Below are 23,519 nucleotides of genomic sequence, written 5' to 3'. Positions count from 1 at the left end.
ATTGTAGTGAAGAAGTTTTTACCATCATAAAGTAAATAACTAAATGCATAATAAATAGACTAAAAAGTGCCTATGCACTTATTTTTATTAAAAATCTTATACAAAAAATTAAATAAGAGTATGTATTATTTTTTTTTATTTAACTTTAAAAAAATATTTTCAAACAAAAATAAATTATTATTTTTATTGTATATGTTGTAAAATAAGACACACACATACACACACACACACATATATATATATATATATATATATATATGTATGTATGTATGTATGTATGTATGTATGTATGTATGCACTAGAATTAATATATGTACATATGTATTTTACATAAAATATAATTAGTAAGTGAAATTATCAATTAAAATTCATCTTACAATATTTAATACTATACATTTTAAGTATTTTGTACAAGAATCAAATATTATACATATTAATTTTTTACAAGATTTTTTAGACATAAATTTCTACATAAAAAATATGTATCATATATTATTTTTGTAATATTACAAAAATAAATAATAATATGTGTAAGAAAAATAAATATATACTAAAAATGAATAATAAAAAATAAATAATACTATCATAAAAGTTAATTAATTTTAGAATATTATTATAATATTATAAGATTATTAAATTTAAATTTTCATGTTTATATGTTTTTTTCCTCTTTCCTTCTTTGAATGTTTTATTGTTGTAATGTAATAATTATAATATTATCTATATTTTATTAATTGTTTGGACTCATGATTGTATTAGCACTATTATTCAAAGATTTATTCTAATATAATAATATACTTGATAAAATACAAAAGAACTTCATTTAATATATAATATGCATGTTATTTTTCTTATGTTGTATCATGGACATGAATTTACATAATATTCTTTAACAAAACTATATTTATATATAACTTTAAAATAATATTAAAAATATATTTATAATTATATTTATTTTGATAAATTTATTTTTATAGAAATTTTAAAATCCTAAACCTCATTTTTATCAAGTACAAAGAGTCGTAGAGTCTAGAATAATGAATAGAATACAAGAAAAGAGTCAAAAAGATTGAGAACGGTTTTTATCTTTACCTCTACAATTACTAGCTATCAAAAAAGCCATTTAGTAGCTCCTCATGGACCACAAAACTTGCAAGTCAAGTATCAAAGTTGTAGAATGTTTCTTAAGTAGTGCCTTAGATGCAATTAGAGAAATTTTCATAGTCAAATTTCATACCTAATAACTCCTAAAAAATTATTCTACTCATAAGTTTTTTAAAATAATTTTTAAGAAATAAATTATTTACTTAATTTATTCTTATGTACTTTCACTTACTTCCTATAACATATTATCATTGGAATTCATAAATCTTGCACAATTTTATAACATAAATAAATAAATAAATAAATAAATAAATATGTGATGTTTAAGTTTAATCTTTGTAAATTTTGATAATAATATTCTTTGCTCTTAATATTTATAAATTCTTATAACATCTAATAGAGATTGAGGACAATAGAAGTATAATATTTGCTAATAACATTTTTGTTGTTGATAAAATAATTTATACAATATGTATATATAATATTTATATAATTGGATATGATAATAGAAATTAAAGAAAAAGTTTCTTTTTTAAAGATAATCCTCACCAAGTTGCATAGATCTATATACCAACACCATATGTATATACACACATATGGTTGAGGCTACAAGCACACCTCAAGTTGCTGTGCACACACCCATAATGTCTATACACACACAAAAAGCTTCTCATTGGCTCATCCAGATCTCATTGCCCTTCAGACTGCGTGTGTCCAGGTCCCCTTTCTTCTCTCCCGGTCCCCTCCCTCTCTATCCCTGCGTGGGTCTCGCAGCCTCTCTTCCTTTTCCGTGAGCGCCGAGGAGACGGACTATGTCTGTTTTTATTCCGATCCCTTCCCAGCTTCATGACTCTTGCACTGTCGTTCTCTCCCCTCTTCATCCCATCATAGACGTGTATTCTGCCATCCTCTTCGATTCGGATGCTCCCTTTTTTCCTGCTCCGACTTCTGAACCCGTCTGCCATCACTGTGTGAGGACTGCCAATTGCTTCCTCTTTCGATGAATCACCCCTAAATTTGGTTGCGTGGAGACTGATGTTACTTCAATGTCTTAACCCCCGCAGTATCTCACCGGAGTTATCGTTCATGTCACTGCTCCCTTCTGTACCCTAGCAACATTTTGCAACCTCTATTCTACAAAACTTAACGCTAGGAATTTGAGTTATCTCGCGAGAAATGTTATACGATTTTCACCGCGTCTTGTTACTGAAAAGAAGTGATTATAGATCGGCGGTTGACTTTGCGAAATCTATTCACAGCTCGTGTTCTAAGATTCCACGCTGATTATCTGTACAAAAATCACGGTGAAATCACTGTGTTTTTCAGTACTCTGTGAGTAAAAAGGTAAGATGACTGCTTCCGGCAAACTCTGCTAGGTTGTAAAGTTGTGTCGCTTGTGACTTTTTAAAGTTGTGTAGCTCGTGACATTCTCTTCGCCCACATCAGAACTGTCACAAAATCAAGGCTGAGAGGGGAAAAAGTGTGTGCTTAGTCCCATTTTCTTTTTTCTTTTTTCGTATTTTTTCTTTTTTTTTTTGCAAAAGAAGTATGAATTGAAATGAAGAATCATTTCATCGTATACAGTCAAAACAATCGCTCCACTTGCGTATTTCGTAATTGCTGAGTGGGGACATGATCCTTGCATTTCGAGATCAGAGTCAAAATACCGTTCACTGTCTCTCAACTGTGGATTCCTACCCCTCAGAACACATAGAATATGCATACAATTTTTTAATTCAGACTTAAAAGTGATATTTTGAATATTCTACAGTACGTTGCCACAATCATACTGTTTGTATAAAACAATACAAATATAATCTTATTTGTAGTAGCATAAAATAATTTCTGTAACAATACCAAAGAATTTTGAATTTGACTAGCACAAGACAATTGACTGAAATTGTCCAAATCTAAACAAAGCTATAACTGATGGGAATTTAATTGAGACTTGATCAACATATGCATACGACTTTAAAATATAACAATCTACAATAGTACCTAAAAGTCAACGGATAGAATCTAGAGACATCTGCGAGTGATTTAAGAAACTTCTTTACTAACTTGGTTAAAAAGTCTAACTAGAATGTTTCTCTAAAAAGCATTCTTAAATTCTTCAATAGAAATGCACTAGATGCTAAGACCAAAAGTTTAACGCTTTCCCATAGCAACAACCATTTAGATATAAAAATATGACTTCCCATTACTATTATTTCTACATTTTTTGCATGAAATTCTTTTTGTTCATGATAAAAACACTTAGTGTTTTTGGCAATAGGACTGAACATATTTACATCCAAAGGTTTATGAAATACAACAATTAAAAAAATAGTTGTAGATGCTCCTGAACTAACATTAATGAGATACACGCAAATTAATTTGTGTTAGCAAGAGCAATGGAAGACTTGACAACATTCTCGCAATGAAACCAAATCACACTTGATGCAATTATGTGATAGTGACACCTGTAAAACTATAAAAAATATATAAATAAAAATCACAGTGCTGCAACCCACGTGGATGCAATAGTTGCTGGTACCGTTAAATACGTCAAAATTGAAGTGTACTGTTGCACACAGAAGTCGATAAACCTTTTAGCTGCACTCAATTATAGGAACCTGCACCCTGAAGACGTGATTGTCGTTCAGAACTAGTTCTGAATAACTTGCAATGGCAAGAAGCGGTGCGGCAGCGCCTATACACATCCAACTCTGCTGCAGACCAAGAAGAAATTCAATTCGACATCGTACTATCTCCAGGCAAACTTACATACACAGGCGAAACAGTCACTAGAACCAATGTCTCACATAAAGCACCGCTCCTCAATCGTGAGATATAATCAGTGACAAACAAGCCGCATCATGATGCATCGCAGTCATAGATCCACCACGTGAAACCAAGACCACTGAAGGAGTACGGGTTAAATATTAGACCCACGAAACAACGCTGCAATATTACAACATAATCAATCAGGATCCTAACACACTATGCAAGATTAAGCTACGAATAGATCACGCCCCTCATGTCCTGCAAGATGTGGCCAAAGAATTTCAGAACAACACATGCCAGCTAAAACTTAGCACAGGTATGTACATCATCGACCAAGTTTGTCGCACCGAGACCAGCATAGAACCATTTGTATCGAAGTGCACGGTACACTACGCCGAAACTCCGGGGGAGATAAAGCTTCAACAGATACAGGTGATCGACCTCCACCATCTCCAACTAAACGTGATATGGCCTACTTGACCAAAAAATTGATGAACCTCTCGTTCTGTCACAGATAAAGCACACGCTAACACAGCATCACGCTCCCTGCAAATCCTCTTCCATGCGATCCACGGTGCAGGCACTTTCCGCGCCAACAGTTCCGTTCCCACTACCAACCGGTGAAGGATCCGCATCCTTAACCTTCACTGAAACCTCACTCTTAACAGTTTCAGATTTCATAGTCATACTCTCTGGAGACCTGGTCTGCGTAGCTGAAGATCTCGCTAACGATGCCAGTGGTCTCCGAACAACGCTCCGATTCGAACGCTGCCTTTTGGGGACATTGTCTGCCGACCGTGCTAATAAGCCACCTGGACCAATGGGAAGAGCTGAGCCCGCACAGCCGCCTTCGCCACCCAGCTGGACCGCACTCTTCCCGCTTCCCACCTTCAACTTCCCTTTCCCAACAGTATGAATGTCGCCACTGCTTCGCTTCAGACGGGGCATGTACCGTTGCAGCTTTTCCAGCGTCTCCATCACAGCATGTCGACTTTGATAGTGCTCGTCTTCCGTCTCCTGTTCAGAATGAAACCCGACAGTCGTCAAACAGTCACTCTCTACCTCCAAAACCTACACATAAATCAAATTTACAATCACAAGAAGCCCCGCTCCCATGGCAGCACAGGTGTGGAACCACTCTAGCCCCAAAATTACCGATACATTACACATTGCCTCATCCCCACAATTCTTTCCATCAAATGTGACACAAGACCCACGAGCTCGAACCAATTCACTTGTACACACTCCTTCCATGGTTTACCCAAGCTACTGTGGTCCAGTCTGCACGCGAAAGCCTACCCCAACTATGATGGGACTAGGGGAAGGCTAAACTTACGAGACGACGTGCTGAAAACTCAACACTACTCTACCCACCACCTCATAGCATCCCCAAACAACTAAAAGCAAAACATGGAACCCCCCAAGGAACCAATCAACACATCCCGTGCGCAGCAAATTCTATCAGAGGTGACAGCGTGTTCACACACCAAACAATCCTCATAAATGTAGGAGCAAACCAACACCTCCGCGCGTTACCTACCTCATCGCTGGATGAATCTTCTAGGCGCTGCACTGCTGGGTTTGCATCTTCGACCACCCTCCACAACGGTATTTCAATGTCCACGTGACGTACTTGCTCTGCAAAGGTAGCACCCACGTTCACGGGCATCACCATGTTGCTGATGTCATAGTCTGCCGCCTTGCGTCGTGCCAGCCCAGCCCCTGAACCAGATCTTCCCAAACTGCCACTAGAGGACGATGGGGGCCCTACACGTGTCACACCTCTTGGACCGGGCAGTCCTTGAGCAGACGAATTACCTTTCTGAGTGGCTGGAGGAGGCACACGCAGTGAGAGGCTCGAGGCACCACCTCCCTTACAATCAACTGCACTATTCTTCCGTGCAGCTACTTCTTTCCTCAGTAAATGCTTTTGCTTCTTCACGCGTACCTGCAAAGCTTCCACTTGCCACAGAAGCTGCTCCATGGAATCATGCCCCACAAATGCATTTTCTGCAGCCGGTTGCAATTCCACGTCCTCCCTCTCGTACGTGGATTCTGGTTCAGACAGTGTGCAACAAACTACATCAAATCAGTTCAGGGTAGCCAACTATCGACCAACTATTCCAGCAAAGTAACGCTGCATGTTCATCGTCGTAATAGGTTAGAGATAAGTCAGTGAACAAAATACACCAATCACCACAAACCACTCAAAAACATCACCGACGAGATTCCAACAGTGACCTTCACACGACAACTGCCTAAATGCCATTCATGTAGACTATCGGCTATTACTCTTTCGGAATACAGCAGCACATCAGCATGGAACACTTCAGCATAAACCATTGTAATCATATTAACGTCCCATATCCATAAACTAGACGAGGCTAGTGTAATGTGAAATGCATGCAAAGTGGAGGTAGATACACACCCTCAAAGTCTGTCTGCTGTGCTAGATCCCTATGCACCATTTTTTGACCTGAGCCATCGTCCGATTTTCGTTGGGTCTTCCTTTTCTCTGCACCAAAAGATCCCACAATATATGAGTGCATGCGCTAACCGCTCCTAGCTCTCATAATATTCAGCCTTAAACGTAAACGTAACTACATTAAGTTCGAACCTTATTTTCATGCCCACCACAATCAAGTTCTTAATGCTTCTTCACACAAAGACTGAGCTGCAACACCTACAAAACCTAACATTCAAATTCCCTAGCTTCCGCAAGCACTACGTGTGCTGTGAGCTCAGGGACCGGCCATGAAATTAAACGCATCCCCTCATCGACGCAGTGTCACTACTACCCAAACACCACACCCCGTGAAGCGAAACAAATTTTCACATGCACCGGAACTTGTCCAAATGTATTTCATAACTCTTCGTTGTGATGGTACAAAATCAGCATGCTGAGCATGAACAACGCTCACACTAGACACACTTGCTTAACCTCTGTGCCCACTCACAAAATCACACAATCCAACTGTAAATGCACTCTCAGCCTCTCCCCAGTACCATATCGTGAGAACACAGGATGCTTTCCCAGATCCACGTCTTGTCCACCCTCGGCCCTCCTCCGATGTTTGCGGTGAACGATTGGATGGTTTCGCAAAATCTTCACCGGCACCGTCCGAGAGCATGACCCTTCACCGACCTCTCCGTCCCATTTCCAGACCTTCTCGCTCTGTGCTTTCTTCAGCACATTCTCGTATTGGGCTAGTTTCGCTTGGATCGCCAGCGTTTTCAGCTCCAACCAATGACACCTCCACTCAATGCCACGCCTGGTCTGCTTCCACTCTGCGTCCAGCGCTTTCTTCCCCCTGTTCACAGTACCACATTGCTCCTTTGCTTACATTTCGATACCACAACCATCCGATCATCAAAGTTGCAACAACAGACTTTCACTTACTTTACACCAGTCACGAAGTCAAATTGTACCTTTCGCCAGTGATAACACCATCATCTTCCATCAACCCGACTGCTCCGTTACCATCGCGTAAACTTGACTCGGCCTCGAATATCCACAGCGCCCTGTCGGGGCTCCCTTCACCTTCCAACGAACTGCCACTTGACCCATATGAACTTGAAGATTCCGTTGCTTCGCCCACCGAATCCGACCGCCGCTCCGCCGAATCCACGTCTCTCCCCCCCTCTACATCTACGTCTTGGTCTGTTTGACCCACTGCAGATGAACCGTTACCAGGTTCCCCTTCTGAAACCCTGCCACTGCTTTCCATGTTCCGCACTACCCTGCTAACATCTGCTTTTATACCATCCTTTTGCATTGAAGTCTCTTCAAAAACACCACCCACCGCTGGACCTGGGAAAGGTTCCGTGCTCTCAGTCGTCTGATCCACCCGTTTCTCTGTCTTCAGGTGCTGGATCAAACAACTCCCCTTCCCAACTGGGGTATTCCTGCACATAGATGGTGATTTACTTTCAGCAGACCTAGTAGCGGCGCCAGATATGGTCATTCTCACTCCTTTGGACGTCAAAGACTTCTCGGGCTGGCAGACCATAGCCTTCACATTCTCCGACTTCGCTTTCACGGACACACCGATTTTAGAGTCAATCTGGCTCCATGCCACTAAGCTCTCCCCGTATCCCTCGTATTGCTCCAACCGTTTCTTACCCCGTCGTAGAAGATCATCGGCAGCAGCCCATATGATGCTCCGCTTCTGATTGCACTTCAGAGCGTTGCAACATATCCGTTCAAAATCTTCCTGTACACATGAATGAACCACATCATCCTCTCACCCGAGAAAAAACCCCCCATAGCAACGGATATTCTAAATCACGTTCACAGGCACATACACCCACACAAGCCCACGCTCGCATGAACCGTTTCTCGTTTTAACCAGGACTTCCAACATATCCAAGTGGATAGCCTACAACAAATTTCCTCCGGCCAAGTTAAAGAGACCACAGATATTCAACGGTGAACACTCCTGCATTGAAAACGACTTGACATATTTGATATTCTCACAATTCCCATATCAAATCGACAACTCTAACAAAAGGGTCTATGTGACCACCGCCAACTTCCAACACGACATCCAAGACCGCAATGACGACATCCTGCTTCACGACACAGCCTTCACTCAACATACCACGAACATGCGCCACGTAGAATACTTGTGCGTTCGGATCTTCTCTTGCATCATTGCAAAGCACATCGGGGATTCGATGACCTTCGAGTGATTCGATGCAGAGTACCCATCCAAAGGACCCATAAAATCTCCTTTAGAATCCAAACTGCTCTACAAACAACCACACACGAAGATATCAGAATCGTCTTGCCAAATCCTGATTAGCACCAGTTTCACGAGCCAAGAAGAAAAAAAGAAAAAAAGGAAAATCAAAACAGATCGTCGTAGACAATACTTCAGTATCCAAAGAGAGCCCTGTAGGCGGACATGAATTCAATGCAAGAAGCGTGCAGCATATCCATATCGGACTTAAAGGTAAATAAACCAACTCTGTTGCACATTCGCGTCCACTTACAACTAACAATCAAAGACTAACAGGCCGCGTTTCCACATTGAGACAACACACGGATACAAAACTAACGATACTACTCAGCTGCTGAAGACATACTAACCCGGGAGGACATTTCAGGTGTTTGCCGCACCGAATCTAAACGAATTCCACAGGAACCTTCAAGAAAAGGTCGACACTCACTCCCTGATCAATAACAACGCCCGATGCACGTAATGCTTTATCTGCACTCCCAAATAGATCGAAAGACTGCGACGACATCGCACTCATTCAGCACTGACAGCACAATCAACCACAGCTCAGTAAAAGGGATCTAGTACCTCATCAAGGATTCCAAGACGCCAAAAAGACTCGTCTGCTTACGCACAACAAGCTTTTTCTCGTCCGGTTGCATGCCGTGCCCATTTCCAACATTGATGCCACCATTCTCCGCTTCCCGATCTTCACCGTCGCAAATCTTGCGAGTGTCCAAATGGTCGTCAACCCCGCTAATTTTGGTCCCTTCACCGCTAACCTCTACCGAACCCCCCTTCCCTAAATTCGCAACTACTGGATGATCCAGCCCTCTCAGCAAAGAATCGCCTGCTCCAAAACCCGAATCATCGTTCAAAACCCCGTTTGGTGTCATGTAAGTTTTACCTCCCACCTACCATCATGCCAGCGATCAAATTACAAATACGGATAACGAATTATAAAAACAAAAAACAAAATCAAAAGCAAAAACGGAATCCGATGCGCTCGCATAAGCCTCGCATCTTCCAAGAAACCACGACAAAAACCGTGACAAGAAGGTGAATAATATTGTTATAGAACACACTCTCAGGACACATGCACTGACCAATTCCACAAGCCCAGCACTTTAATTCAGTCTATCTGTCTATTCCCCTTCGCTCTGACCGTACGTTCTGACACCGGGTAAAACCTCACGAAAACAAACAAGTGCACACTATCACCGACACGACAATGTCCATAACGCTGGCCCTACCTCCTCCAGACTTCCGGACGCACATCAGCACGGTTGCTCCTTAACTCGGCGGTGCCCAGCCACGTCAAGAACTCACTACTTGTTGAACCTACAATTTCGGCATCAATGTCTGTTTCTCTTCACTCGCCATTTTGGCACCAATAATCGCGCAGCCAAATTCCGCACATAGCTCCGAGGCATGAAAATAAACACCTACGCACCACGATTTCCAAAATGCTCGTATCGCTTAAACTCTGCTCTTGTAGCCTCTTAATCTTTAAATCTTAAAGATAACCTCGGCAAGACTCCACCACTCAGCTTCCAAGGTCAGTACCAACGCTAAACAAGGCCACCAGCGCATGCGTGTCACAAAGCCAAACCCTACTACGCAACAAACCTCCGCCAAGTTCGACCACCTCCGCCAGCACCGAACTAAAAGACACAAACCGACAACACCTCAGCGAAAAACTCTGGCAGTACCGTTCCTCCCTTTCCAAGCCAAGACGGTGAGGTCAGGCGAGGCAAGACCAAGCTCCTCCTTCGCGTCGTCTTAAAAATAACAAGGAAAGAACGGGCAGCAACAAGGTGAGGGGAGTGGTCCCGAAGTGCGAAGCGAATCGCACACTGCTCATCATCACTCTGCCACTCCTTCCCGTCGATGACGACTCCCTGTTACTCCAACCACCGTAACCAAACCGCTAATTCAAATCCCGGCAACTCGCACCAAAGGTTCGGTTCCAAACTTCAACCATGGTTGTCCTCCACGCTGCTGCCTCCTCCACGGCATCTTAGATTTTCCAAGCCTTCTCAACGAGCTAGCATTATTACGATTCGATCTCGTTCAGCCGCGTGCGCTACCGTTATTTCCTTCCTCCGCGATGACATGGCCCTCTCAAGGTTCGTTAACTGTTTCCGCGTCGGTTCCAGCGCTTCAAGCACTTCAAGCACCACTTGCAGCGCTCGCTAAGACGCTGAGCGAAGAAGGCGAGAGAGCGGGGAGCCTTCCATGTTAGCTTGCTGCCGCCGATACTGCCCCACGGATGTGCCTCCTCCGGCATTTCTTTGGCATCCTGGTGAGCGAGCGAGCGCGCAACCATTTCGCACAAACACCAAAAGCAGAAGAAAAGAAACTGGCACCTCTTTCCAGTGCCGTTGGTGAACGAACGAACTAACGAACTAACGAACGCCCAGTCTCCTTCCATTGCTCGACTGTCCTTGCTGCAATGTTTCTGTTTGTCAACTATCATTCAAGAAGCGTTCTTCACATTCATCTTCATTCGTCCTCACTTCATTCATCCATTGTCGTCGGATGATGGTAACTGTTCATCTGTAATGGATCATTCATCAGTAGTGTGAAACTGTGTCATCCGTTTCACCGTTTATCATTCGATTTGTCAGCTGAACACCCTCTATTTTATTTTATCCAACTCCATGTTTAGTCATTTCTGGGTGGCAATGGAGTTATTTAGTATTAGCAATATCCATCTTCAATGCACAAGTGGGCTCTCGAAATCACCCTTTTTTATTCTCCTCGGTGCTTAAAAATGAGGTTGTATGAGAAATCGAGGGTTTTGGAAATAGTTTGTGCATGTGGGTGAGGATCTACTGCTTTCTAAAACCATCCATGCTTTTGGGTTCACATGTACAGTGCAATTTGAGGTTACATATTAGGCGGACAATTGAGGAAAATTGTTTAGTGTTTGGAAAAGATTTTTTTAAAAAAGATAATTAAAAAAAAAAAAAAAAAAAAAACTAACTAACTAACTAACTAACTAACTAACTAACTATCAACTGAAGGATCGTATAATTTTTTTTTTTTCATGCCGTCGTATTTTAAACTACAACGATGTGATATCTTCCAAATAAATACATGCATTCTACAAAAAAAATAGAAAGTGGTTAAGATCCTACGATATCATACACAAATATTAATATTTAATCGGTAACAAATTTTGACACCCTGTGAGTGATTGATAACGACAATAATGACTTGAAACAATTATAATTGATTGCATATTCACATGCCCCAGAAATCATCTTTAACATTAAATTATGAGTAAATCTTTAAATAAAATCTGCCACTTGTAAAGAATTGAAAGTGGGCTTCAAATGGGTGTGTGAGGATATACATAGAGAGAGAGATAAATAAATAAACAAACAAATGTCTGAGTAGAATGTAGCTTTACAATTATTCTAAAATATAGAACAAGCTAGGCAAAACTTCTAAAGGAAATAAATATAATTTAAAATTTTCGCATGCTGTAGTATTTATTATCTTTGTTATTGTACAACAAACAAATCAAATCTTAAGAATCTAATATATGAGACTTTTTCAGTAGTATTGCTGTCTCTCCTTTACATCACTGCCGCCATCATTCTATTTTATTATAATTTATTAATTTTTAATTTAATTTTATATATTTCTGGTAATCCTCCACCCAATTGCCATAATTTTTTATTTCGTTTGATTAATTTTGTCTTTTATTTGATATTTGTTTTTTTTAATGAATCTTCACTCTTTTAATACGCTTTATGTTTGTGCAAATTTTTCATTTGAATGTGTTTCATGTAATATATCAAACTAAAGTTTTGTATATTCTTTTAGGGAACATTCTTGGCTTACCAAGGCTTGGCTAGTTATTCTTTATACAAATTCTTTATCTTAACCTTCAATTCATCAATTTTCCTTTTCTTTATTTATTTTTAAATTAAATTTATAAGGCATTGATCTAATAATTTCTAATTCAAACTTATTACTACCTAGTTTTGAAACTTTTCCGAGCAATCTGATATTGCCCAATACAATCCAAACTTATTTGTTATATTGTAGTTTGGATTAAGCATAACTAAAGATTTATATGTTTAAATTATTAAGTATCGAATATTTCTCATACTTCAAAAAATCAATCACACAAAGTGTCATTACGCTTCAGCTATAAACATCATGTATTTTTTTTTCCAGTTATTTATTTAGAAATTAATGAAGTATAATTAATATTGGTTTTGAACATATAATGTTTTTTTTAGAAGTTGGTAGTATTGAACTTTTGATATTGATATTTTAATATCAATAAATAAATAAATATTTTAATGTAATGAATAAAATATTTGTTTTTCTTTATTTTAGAAAGTTAGTTTTGCAATTTTTGGTAAATTAATATTCAAAATTACTCCAAGCATTTGCACATTCAAACTTAATATACACATTTCAGAATAAACTTCCTTTCAAGAATTCCATAAAAAAAAGTTGCTTAAAATTTTCAAACTATTTAATTTTCATCAATCAATAGTTAATGAACTTCAAGGACAGACAAAACATTTAGCCAATCAGCAAAAGTCTAGGATAGACACCATTTTTTTTTCTTCTATTTTTCATGTAAAATAGATGTGTATCTTCTGTTTTTATTGTGACATTATATTTTTATTTATATTTTATTATTGATTGTAATAGTTAAATATCAAACATCTTATAAACAACTTCAACATATTTTCTCGCTTGTTTTCATCTTGATCATTAAATCACAAGTGGTTCTTTTTGAACGTGAATCAAGCTAAATTAAAGTAGTAAATTAATAATGATAATAACAATGATGATGGTTTCATAAGATTTTTCTTGATTAATCATTGTAGTTTCAAGCATCACTCGTGCATCAATTTGTTTTAGTTGATAACTCGTTTATAATTCTGTTATGTTGAGGAATATATAATTCCATAGTAACTCAACATAGTTAACATTTTTTGAGTGTTTATTCTTTTATAATTAGACCCAGTTCATACCTTTTTTTTTCATGGATTTTGAACATTAACATTGTGTCTACTTAGACAAATTAGACAAATTAGACAATACTTTGACATGAAAGTGATGAATTGAAAATAATTGTAAACACGAACAAGATTAAAGTTTTAATCAATGCAAATCCAAAATAGCTTTGAAAGAAACAAATAACTAAAATACAACTGATTTATTATTTAACACTTTTTCAAGTCTATGGTTCACACTATCCATTATTGTCCATCCATGTTACTTTGAAAAACAAATTCAAAGACAAAAACAGTGGTTTCAATTATGAATCAAATATTAATTACAGTCACATACACGTAGGCATATATATACATATATATATATATATATATTACAAACATAAATATCAATTCAAAAGCAATGACCACATTATTGATAGCCGAGGCCCGTCAACTATTCGTGTAACGTGTGCAACGAAGTTCCCATCCATGGGACCGGTCACACTATTTTCCATGCAGCCTAATTAACCCCACAAATCTCATCCATTAAATCATTCATCCATTTCCTCGGCTCTATTTCAGACCTCATCACACCCACTGGACAAGAAACCCACCCAAAGAGGCATATTAGAGGGGGGAAATAGATGGATGAATAAGTAAAAGAATTGATGTAGATATACATAATTTCCATTCATCGACCATGGTAGCTGACGGCCGTTGTCGACCATTTTAGGATTAAAGCATAGTTTCTGGATCTCGTAATGCGTACGCTTTATTTGCAGCACTGTGTCCAGAAATACAAAGGACGTTAGTAGTCGAAAATTTGTCATAGGAAGATTCGCGGAGGATTTCGAAACGAGAGCAATGGATCAGCTGTTAGGCAGTGTTGCTGCGGAAGGGCACGTCGGCGTAATGAAGGTTCGTACAGACTAAGATTGACTCGAAGAAAGTGGTGTTAATGTGCGTGACCAGGAAGACGGGACGCCGCCCTTTCCTGCTGTGACTGGACGTGAGACAGATGTGGTCTTCGTGACACTCAGCATAGATGTAGGAGCAGCGAAAAATGAAGGGGGGGAGCAAACACCGTAGCATTAACCCCCCCTCCTCCAGCAAAGGTCACATCGAGATCGCCAATACGATCATCACAAGCGGCGCGGAAATCGCGACGAACGAGGATCACGTCGCTAACTGCTACCAGCGCCAGCTATGAACAGTCGCGACTTCGAGAGCAAGGAGGCGTATCCATCATACGACTTTAATGCAATCTGTAATTCGCGACAATCGTCGTCTGCCTTTCGTCTCGGTAAGACATAGTGTACACGTTATTACTGTTGACATGGAGGGATACAGATGTCAGTCAGGCAACCCAAGCATCCCGATAGTTGCGGTTGCAAAGATTGAAACAAGAGGATTCACAATGCCAATAATCTTCGCTGAAGAAGCAGAAGTACAATAATTCCGAGACTTTTCGCACCAGTACAGTGAACAGAATTGACAATGGCCGGAATTTCACGGTAATGAACAAGAGAATGAGACCGATAAGAGATTTACCTCTGACATTTCATGCATGACATTTTAACCCTCGAGTGCCCCGGATGTAATAGGGTGAACAAGCAGAGGACAATGATTGTAATCCGTAATGTTACAATCGGAGCATAACATCACGTTATGAGCAGCCGCAAGCTCATCGAAAGGAAATCTGGTTAAACAAAACAGGCGGTAATCACTGACGTGGTTTAAGAGAATCGTCGCAATGAAAGCCGGATAGACATAAAATGCAACTGTGCTATAATACAAGAGGGGGCAAATCGAGCAGTAGTAGTAAAATACTTCAGGACTGCTCGAGTCATTCTACTGCCTCTCATGTCGTCATTGGACAGCTCTGTATTGATTCTGCTTTACTAACTAATCAAAACAAATCAAAAAAATGGTTGCATACTCGTGTCTCTACGAGCACACGAAGGCTCCTGTGAGGCACCACTGAGGTGGATTATGTAAGCTACGAGAACAGATTATGATTCTTATGTCAATCGACTAAGGTTGCTGAAAATATAAATAATAGTCCTCATCATAATGGCACAATAGCGCTCGTTTCCGATTCAGTCGTTGATAGTGGCACCTTAGCAGCCTTTTTGCCCGCCATGAAGGTCAGGTAGATGGTCCACAAGAAAGAGAAAGAGTTGCTTACTAGTGGCTGCGGATAAGCACAGAATACCGTCACCAAGCGTTACATATCGAGCAGAGAAATCAAATGCGTATCTCGGGCGCCTATGAACAGCGCCGAGTATAAAACATCTAACCAGTTAAGACTGAGGAAAACTCCACAGCAAGTAAGCAGACAGGAATAGCAAGTTACATCCAGCTCGTCAGTGACATGGACACAGCACCAAATGTAAAGACCTAAAGCATCGTACAAGTCGCGAAAGGCAGGACGCAGTACAGAGACACACCTGAAGAGGGATGGGAACATATCGATAAGTGATGAAGTCACATGCAGGCCAGTATATCAACCCGTTTTTTAAACAGGGTATCAAATCTCGCTGCAACCGAGTAGTTATTTGTGCCCCTCTCTCGCCTGGCATTAAATCAATTGAAAGGACCGAGAGCAACAAAACAAGTGAGGGCAGATAATATCACCGATATGCAGGAGAAACATGAAAAAACGAGGTTCTCATAGAATCGGTGTGCAGTAGAGCTCACAAGCAAGGCATGCAAAAACGATAGTCACCACAAATGCCACTACCGACAATTTAATCATAAATTGACATGACTCCAAATTCAGACAACTGATACTACTCGATCACACAAAATAGAGTTCCATCAGAATACTAAGAAAAAAGGAGGTGCGTAGCAATACGAAACATGGCGCTTAAAGCTAGAGAAATGGATGACATTACGGCATAGATTTGAAAGAAGTAAATCACCTTGAGCGTATGAGTTGATAACAAAAAATGCAGCACAGAAAGCAGGTCCAAAAAACACTTGTCCTAGCACAAGCTTTTTCAGCGTGCTAATTATGTCGCGACCAGGAATCACCTTGCCAATACGACCAAACCACAAGTGCAACAAAGGCCCAGACATGAATAAGCCTACGGCGAGCATTCGTGCACTCCTGATAGCATCCCAAGCTACTGGCTCTCCATCGCCTGCAGTAAGTGCAGAGATACCCTGCACGAAATCCACGTCAAACTAAATGCGAATGAAAATCTCAAATTTCTCATAACGTCTTCGAATAATCTCTATAGTAGCCATGTATCAAACATACCTCCAGTAAAGCGAGTGGTTTAATTCACCAGATTTTTAAAGAAATTAAGGGATTAATCAAAGATCACCGATAACAATGAAATCTCAAAACCTCCTAGCAAAAACAACTAGACAGAAATGATCTTGATTAAAAAGAGGACAAGAGAAAACGAGAAGGTGAAGAAGCCATGGCACTGCTGGCTAAAGACGCCGCATGGTGAAACCTGAGGATCAGAGGTTTAAAGATGACAAGAAGAAAAGGACACCCCCCCCCCCCCCACGAAAGTAAAATAAAATAAAAGCAAAAATCGATATCATCGAAACTTTAAGTCCAATCACTGATCACTATCACGTGAAATGCACGAAGAACAAAGCGATACTCAGAGAATATGTATCATCGAACACCAGTATAAAATTCCCACACACAATTTTCCCCCCGTAAACAAAGGACAAGAACTCAAACCTGCGAGCAAAGATCAGAGGTGGTGTAGATAGTTCCAGCCGTCAAGCTCTTGGTCAAGAGCGGTCGCCGGTCAAGGTTCCGCAAGTACCACGCCACAAAATTCAGCTTCGATGATGAAGCACCAGGGACAGCCGCAGCCTCCACGGCAACATTAGCCTTGCGAGACTCTGTGAAAGTTCTCCGTCCACCGCACCTCGCCTCATGAACGAACTCGCGAGCGCCATCCCTCACCTTCCGCGCGTCCAAAAAGCCCGCAGCCCCTCGCAATTTCACAATCTCGTACAGCCCCGCGAGGCTCGTCCAATGTCGACCAGCTCTTGGAGCTTCTTCGAACGAATTCGACACCAGCCGCGGCACAGCACCGCCATGTTCGATTAGGGCGCGTGCGAGAGAGGATTTTTGGCGGCCCCTCCGCGCGACCAGCCCAAGCATGGCTGACTGCTAAGCAGCTGGCTATGGCGGAGCAGTACAATTCTATCTTGCAACGTTCAGCAGAAGCCTCCAGTAAGAGAAAACAGGGGAAGGGAGCCTACTCCGCGTTGCAAAGAATGCCCCAAACCCTAAATCTTCACTAGCAACTTAGGTTTCGAAGAATACTACTACCCACGTTTTTACCTATTTGTGATTCCTATTTGGGTGTGATTTGGCTTCCTTCAATTTGGTCATGGAAGTGCGTGTGTGTGAGTGAGACTGAGGTGATGATTTCTATCGCTCCTTTGTGTGGTCATATTTGACAACTAGAAAGTAAATAATTCAAGGGATTAAAAAAACAGTGGTCACATTGCACGGCGTTGCATTTCAGATTTTTTGATGTCATGGTTCCAAAAAAGAGACATCCAACTACATTTTCATTTTGGAATTTGACAAAAGTCAATAAAAATAGGATATTTTTTATGTCACTACAATTTTTGTTATTGCCACCACAATCTGCCATACACTTGATCTATTTCTTTAGTTTATTTATTTTTATTCCAATTTAATTATTTATTCCCATAAAATTTTAAAATCTTTCTTATTTATTTACTTGTATTAAGTTTTTTTTTTTTTTTTATAATTACATTTTTACTAATATAAATATTTTATCTTATTTAATTACTTGATTGATTTTGATTATGTATGACTAGACTAATATTATCTAGAATAGAACAATCATGTTATCTAAAACAAATATCATGTATCTACTTAAAGAAAGATGTCATTATAAACCCCAAAAAAGTACCATAAAAATTCATGTCATTTTCTAAAAAAATTTATATTGGCATTTATAATAAGTATTTCTTCAAATATCAAGTCATTGGCCAAACTTTCATTAGACATGTAAACCACATACTAATTTATAAATAAACAAAAAAAAATTGACAATACTATAAGCTCTTGTTTGGAACTTAATATCTTTGTTTTTAACTTAAGTTATAATTTATAGATCTGACATAATTTATTTCTAATTAAAGAATTTTTTGTAATATAATAATTTATAAAGGCTAAAAATTACATGCAAGTATGATGTAAAAGTACATGTAAGTGAAACAAAAGAAAATCACATTGTTGAAAGATATTTAATTAGAACAAAAATATATAAGAAAAAAAATTAAAAAAATATTACTAAAAAAACAGTACAAATACAAGCAACCAAAAAATATCTTAATTGATTCTTAATATAAACATAGACAATCTTTTATATAAGCATCTTACACTTGTTAGTCATGTAATTTGTTTAACAATGTTCAATTCTAAGCAATTTTATATTTTATAAACTCCAAAACAATGTGATTTTATTTTTAGAATTATTTATTCCAAAACATTGAGGTGTGAGTTATTTGATAAAGATTTTGGAAGCAAGCATAATTTCTTCAAATTTTTGCAATTTTTTTAAATCAATAAGAAGTATCATATTAAGAATTTAAGTCAACGAAAGTTTAAATTGGTCCATCTAATGGTCTTTTGTTACATTGTATTATATTCAAAAGTCTTAGTTTTTAAAAGACAATTGTTCCCTTGGAAAGTCTTGTTATATAGCTTTTCATTAAAATACTAAAAAAAATCTAATAAAATAAAATGAGTACAAATATATTTAAAAATATACTATTTATATCATATAAAATAAACTATAGTTTTTTCTTTTTATAGTTATTTCTTTATTTTTTTGGTTACTATTCTAAGTATAAAGCCAATTAAAAAAAACCTCAATTTTTATCAATCACAAGTTTTAAAAATTGCAATCTATCACCTTTTTTCTATTATATAAAGATCCCTTAAAAATAGGGGGTGTTAAATAAATCCATCAATTTATAAAATTGACCCACCTTTGATGAAGAATATGGTAATCATGATGAATGTGGTTAATTTTCAATGGTTGTAAATCCAATAGTAGAGAAATGAATCTAGAATTTCCTTCCCTTCTCCCTTCCATGTTAGGATGGATGGGTTGATTTAATAAAAACTTGGGTCTATTTAACATTCACCTAATATTGTGCCAATTTATGGCTTCCTTTTAATTGTATATCAACTCCCAATATTTATGCTGCCAAAAATTTAACTTACCAGTTCACTTTTGGACAACCTTTGAAAGTGGACTTACAAGTACAAGAACTCCAAAGCGTCTTCTTATTATTGTCGTCAAATTATTGTGAATTGCAGGAAAACTAGCCACAAAAAAAATTAGAAACAAAAAAGATAATTCGAGGAAGGTTCTCAGGCTGAGCTGACACCGATGTTTTTTGAAGGACTGGTGGCAGTTTCCACGAAGCTTCAACATTCAACGTCGGTGACACTTGGTCGGAAGGTTCCTCTACCGACATCCATTCTGCGAAGACCAGAATACGTCGGCGATGCCGATCGAGTCAGTAGATGTTGCAGAAAGACCAGAGCGAACGGTGGGAGGACGACGGTGCGGTGATAAAAAAAAAAACAAAACAAAACACAAAAAAAAACCAATGCTAATGGTTCGATATTTCTGGATTGGGAGAATTTTCGAGCACAGCCTTAGTGTTCAAGGTTTTCCTTGCAAAGGATTTACAGCGATCAGGTTGTCGTAATTTTGATTACATTTCTGTGGATCAGATACTTAGATGGCTTGTAATGGGGGGAGGGTTTCTGTGCGACATCATAGAATCGCACAAAAAAACTAAGGGGAACATAGAGCGCACTTTCATGTAAGAGTTTTGGGGCCTGACGTATGTTGGGTGTCTGGATTTCCTTGGGTGTCGGCATTTCCGGAGATCTACTCTGTCTGTTCTGTTTTGTTTGGCTCGGAAGGGGAGGTTTGAAGGCTATCGTAAATCTGGATTAGATTCGTACATCGAAGAGAAGCGAGCAGCGATCACATTCAGGTTGTGCACGCCGTTCGAAGCAATGTGGGTATTGCACTTTCAAGCTGTGAGATTTTTCAGCTCATGAGAAAAGACTAGTTTTTCACCAATTTTGTTTGGTTAGAGTTCAAAATGGTTTTGACCTGCTGTTGCTGCTGCTGGAGGTTTGGGTGTCAGCAATACATGGTGCGGCGCAGAGAACTGATTCTTCCACTTCTGGCACACCACTATCATCACTGGCAGCTATTATGATGCAAGGATATTTCGTTGTGAACTGAAACGAAACATGTCCTCTATCTCTCTCGGAACCCGAGATTCGTAAGCTGCTCTTTAAAAACCAATTTTTTTCTTTTTATGATCACCCTCAAAGATCGATCAGAGTCTTCGTGTATGGCTGTGGTGAGACGTGTTCCCTTGAATATTACCATGCGCGTCTCCAACATCTAAAGCAACTTGATTGAGTGTCAAACTGCAGATCATAATCAGACAGCGGTAAGCCTCGGTTTTCGCTTGTGGCTTTCTTGATTCATGTTTCTCACTTCCTCGCCACTGTAGACCCTACGGTTTATGCCACTTGGGAAATAACTCGTGCAGATGTCTTTCTGGTTTTAACAATCACTTGCGAATTGTGAATTGATCTAACGTTCCTGACAGGGAACCTGAGGATGGTGCTGGAGGAGGAACGCAATTCTTTCAGAAGACGGATGATGTGTTAGCAGACGGTGCTGGAGCTTTTGCTATTCTCCTCCTTCTGGGGTCAGTATGGTGCTCGACAACACCGAGATTGCGGATAAGAGGCCGTACTATCCCAGCAGGAAGAAAAGGGGATTTGGCTACCAGTGGCGGCAAATTCACGGATTGATTTTCATCCGAACCTGATGTTCTCTCGGGAATTCAGCAAGGAAGATCAGCACCAATTCCCTGGTCGACAAGATTGTGAACGAAGGCCTACCTTTTAAACTGGTTCCTCTCAAACATGACGAACTCAATTCCAACCACGATTTCGTAGACACGCCTCTTGATTGAGTTAGGAACCTCTTGTGTCCCTGCTAACTTGCACTAATATTGCATCTCCATTGGTGTTTTCCAGAGTACCATGGAATTGGAGAATACTATGGTTGATACGTAAATGCACATTCCACCGCTGGGCTTTGGTTCTGTGGGCCTGATCAACCGCAACCGGAGGCTTGCACGCGGCCATCATCCGTAACTTGTAAAGGCTGCATGGCACCGGAGTGGGTGAAACCTCCTCCCATGACAATGGTGGACGTTTTACAGCCTTGTTGCAGTCACCCTGGAGCTTGTCAGTGGCAGTCGTTTCTCGAAATACGGTTCCAGTCTGGACCGGTGTTTCCTGTCTACCTCAGGATTTTGTCTGATCCGTTATCCTGACGGCGATGGCAATTCTGATGCTATTTCCGACCTCTTTGATCCCGCCCTCGATGTCAGGCATCTGCCTGCAACTCATCAGACAGTGCTCAATGACATGAATTACGTGGCTCTGTGGTGCATGCAAGTTGACACCGACGTGCGGCCTTCGATGCATGAAGTTGAAGAGAAGTCATTAGTGGTAACGGCGCCTTACTCCCCAACGCTGGATGTTTTGGAAGAGATGTACGTGCACAAATGAAGGATAGAGAGCACCAAAGAGCTTTTATGAACTCCATGCATTTCTGAAAGAATCCAGAAACGCCGCTGAGGTGACGATCTCCCCTTGAAAAATTGGATCGATTCTTGTCTAGACACCTGATGATTTTACACTGTCAACCGTTAAACATCATCTTTGTCGCTCTGCTGGAGTTAGAACTCAAGCATATAATCATACAAGACCTCGGAATGCAATTCAGCTTGCTGGGTTAGACTGATCCGATCATCACATGTGCACGCTGCAACCAAACTTACAATCCAAGGGTGATACCCTCACCCCCAACAACGAATAGTAATCTCGAGCTGGGTTGTTCCGCTCTCGGCATCTTTTGATTGATAGCAGTTTGGTAACAGTTTGTTAGTAATTGAACCTCTTATGAAATATGTTCTTGCACATGAGGGCACCGATGACGTTCCACAAGTGCACCAACAGGAGGCTTAATTTTATTTTTGATAACAGTCCATCAATTGTAAGTGATTGATGGGTTAAGTTGAAGGATAAGGGGGCGAGTTTGAGTAAGTTTTAGAAAAGCGCCTCGACGGCTCCACAAAATGTGATGCATTGTTAGTAGACTGGATTCTCCTCTTGGATTTTTTTGAGCTGGAGCAGAAACTGCCGAAGATGTTTCAGTTCTATTTGGTCCTTGCTTTACAATTTCAGTTGGAGCCCTTCCCTTGCGCTGCATCTTTGTATTTAGCAAAGCTCCAATTACTCTCGGTGTTGAGTTGGAAAAAGCGTGTAGAAATGATTTTATACTTAGGCACATTTTATATTTAGGGGACAATGTGAGCCGTCTTGATTTTTGTATGTTTTGATTGGTTGAAATCAAGAAGTCTCTTCAAGTTGGCTTTATGTTTATAAGAGTAAGTCCAAAAATTTTAAGAGGAAAAAATAAGGTATTATCTATTTTTTTACCTACCTAATATGAATAATATTGTTCTTTAAAATTTTGATTCGATCCATGTAAAAGAGGTGATTTTTTAAAAAAATTAAGAAGTTGTGTAAAAAATGCTTAAAATAATCTTTAAAAATAGTATATATATATTTTAAATAATTTTCATAATTATTTGAATGAAGATATGAATAAATATACTTGACTTATAATAACGGAATGATTTAGTTGATTTTAATATTAATCTTTGTATTTAGCAAATCTTAAGCTCCTTTGCTTTGTGAAGAAAAGCCAATTAGAAAAGTGGATTTCTTAATTACAAAGTGCCCTTTTGAAATTAAATATGAATAGATATATTTGACTTATAATAAAGGATTGATATAGTTGATTTTAATGTCAAT

At 39.3% G+C, this 23,519-nt stretch overlaps 2 protein-coding genes across 6 annotated transcripts; both read right to left on the bottom strand.

Annotated features, from left to right (window-relative positions):
• Nucleotides 1-3,992: 3,992 nt before the first annotated feature.
• Nucleotides 3,993-10,928, bottom strand: LOC112295372 (uncharacterized). 5 transcript variants are annotated; one of them, XM_090244228.1, is made up of 9 exons: nucleotides 10,304-10,925; nucleotides 9,845-10,036; nucleotides 9,180-9,505; nucleotides 8,472-8,616; nucleotides 7,300-8,084; nucleotides 6,877-7,181; nucleotides 6,299-6,385; nucleotides 5,411-5,925; nucleotides 3,993-4,887 (listed from the first exon to the last, which is right to left on the bottom strand). In XM_090244228.1, exons 3-9 carry the CDS (start codon nucleotides 9,485-9,487, stop codon nucleotides 4,408-4,410), a joined length of 2,625 nt encoding a protein of 874 aa, XP_090100354.1. In that variant the 5' UTR covers nucleotides 9,488-9,505; nucleotides 9,845-10,036; nucleotides 10,304-10,925; the 3' UTR covers nucleotides 3,993-4,407. The 5 variants fall into 5 exon arrangements, with proteins under 5 accessions (XP_090100354.1, XP_024402644.1, XP_024402641.1 ...); XM_024546876.3 differs by having other exon boundaries at nucleotides 9,180-9,441; nucleotides 9,845-10,928; XM_024546873.3 differs by having other exon boundaries at nucleotides 9,845-10,900.
• Nucleotides 10,929-15,299: 4,371 nt separating this feature from the next.
• Nucleotides 15,300-17,905, bottom strand: LOC112294943 (uncharacterized). The gene is made up of 4 exons (XM_024545956.3): nucleotides 17,271-17,905; nucleotides 16,489-16,732; nucleotides 16,015-16,139; nucleotides 15,300-15,758 (listed from the first exon to the last, which is right to left on the bottom strand). Exons 1-4 carry the CDS (start codon nucleotides 17,700-17,702, stop codon nucleotides 15,633-15,635), a joined length of 927 nt encoding a protein of 308 aa, XP_024401724.1. The 5' UTR covers nucleotides 17,703-17,905; the 3' UTR covers nucleotides 15,300-15,632.
• Nucleotides 17,906-23,519: the final 5,614 nt, after the last annotated feature.

Source organism: Physcomitrium patens, chromosome 18 (assembly GCF_059467195.1).
Source record: "Physcomitrium patens ecotype Gransden chromosome 18, ASM5946719v1, whole genome shotgun sequence".
Taxonomy (NCBI): domain Eukaryota; kingdom Viridiplantae; phylum Streptophyta; class Bryopsida; order Funariales; family Funariaceae; genus Physcomitrium; species Physcomitrium patens.
Note: the sequence above shows the minus strand (reverse complement) of the source record. Positions and strands in the feature narration are given on the sequence as shown.

What these genes read in the sequence shown, in the direction of transcription:
- LOC112295372 (XM_090244228.1), bottom strand. Translation starts at nt 9,487, where the DNA reads ATGACACCAAACGGGGTTTTGAACGATGATTCGGGTTTTGGAGCAGGC. An exon ending in GTCTTGGAATCCTTGATGAG is followed by an intron (nt 8,617 to 9,179) that starts GTACTAGATCCC and finishes TTTGTAGAGCAG; the next exon opens with TTTGGATTCTAAAGGAGATT. An exon ending in GGTGTTATCACTGGCGAAAG is followed by an intron (nt 7,182 to 7,299) that starts GTACAATTTGAC and finishes TACTGTGAACAG; the next exon opens with GGGGAAGAAAGCGCTGGACG.
- LOC112294943 (XM_024545956.3), bottom strand. Translation starts at nt 17,702, where the DNA reads ATGCTTGGGCTGGTCGCGCGGAGGGGCCGCCAAAAATCCTCTCTCGCA. An exon ending in CCTCTGATCTTTGCTCGCAG is followed by an intron (nt 16,733 to 17,270) that starts GTTTGAGTTCTT and finishes GATTTCGTGCAG; the next exon opens with GGTATCTCTGCACTTACTGC. An exon ending in ATGTTCCCATCCCTCTTCAG is followed by an intron (nt 15,759 to 16,014) that starts GTGTGTCTCTGT and finishes GCTTATCCGCAG; the next exon opens with CCACTAGTAAGCAACTCTTT.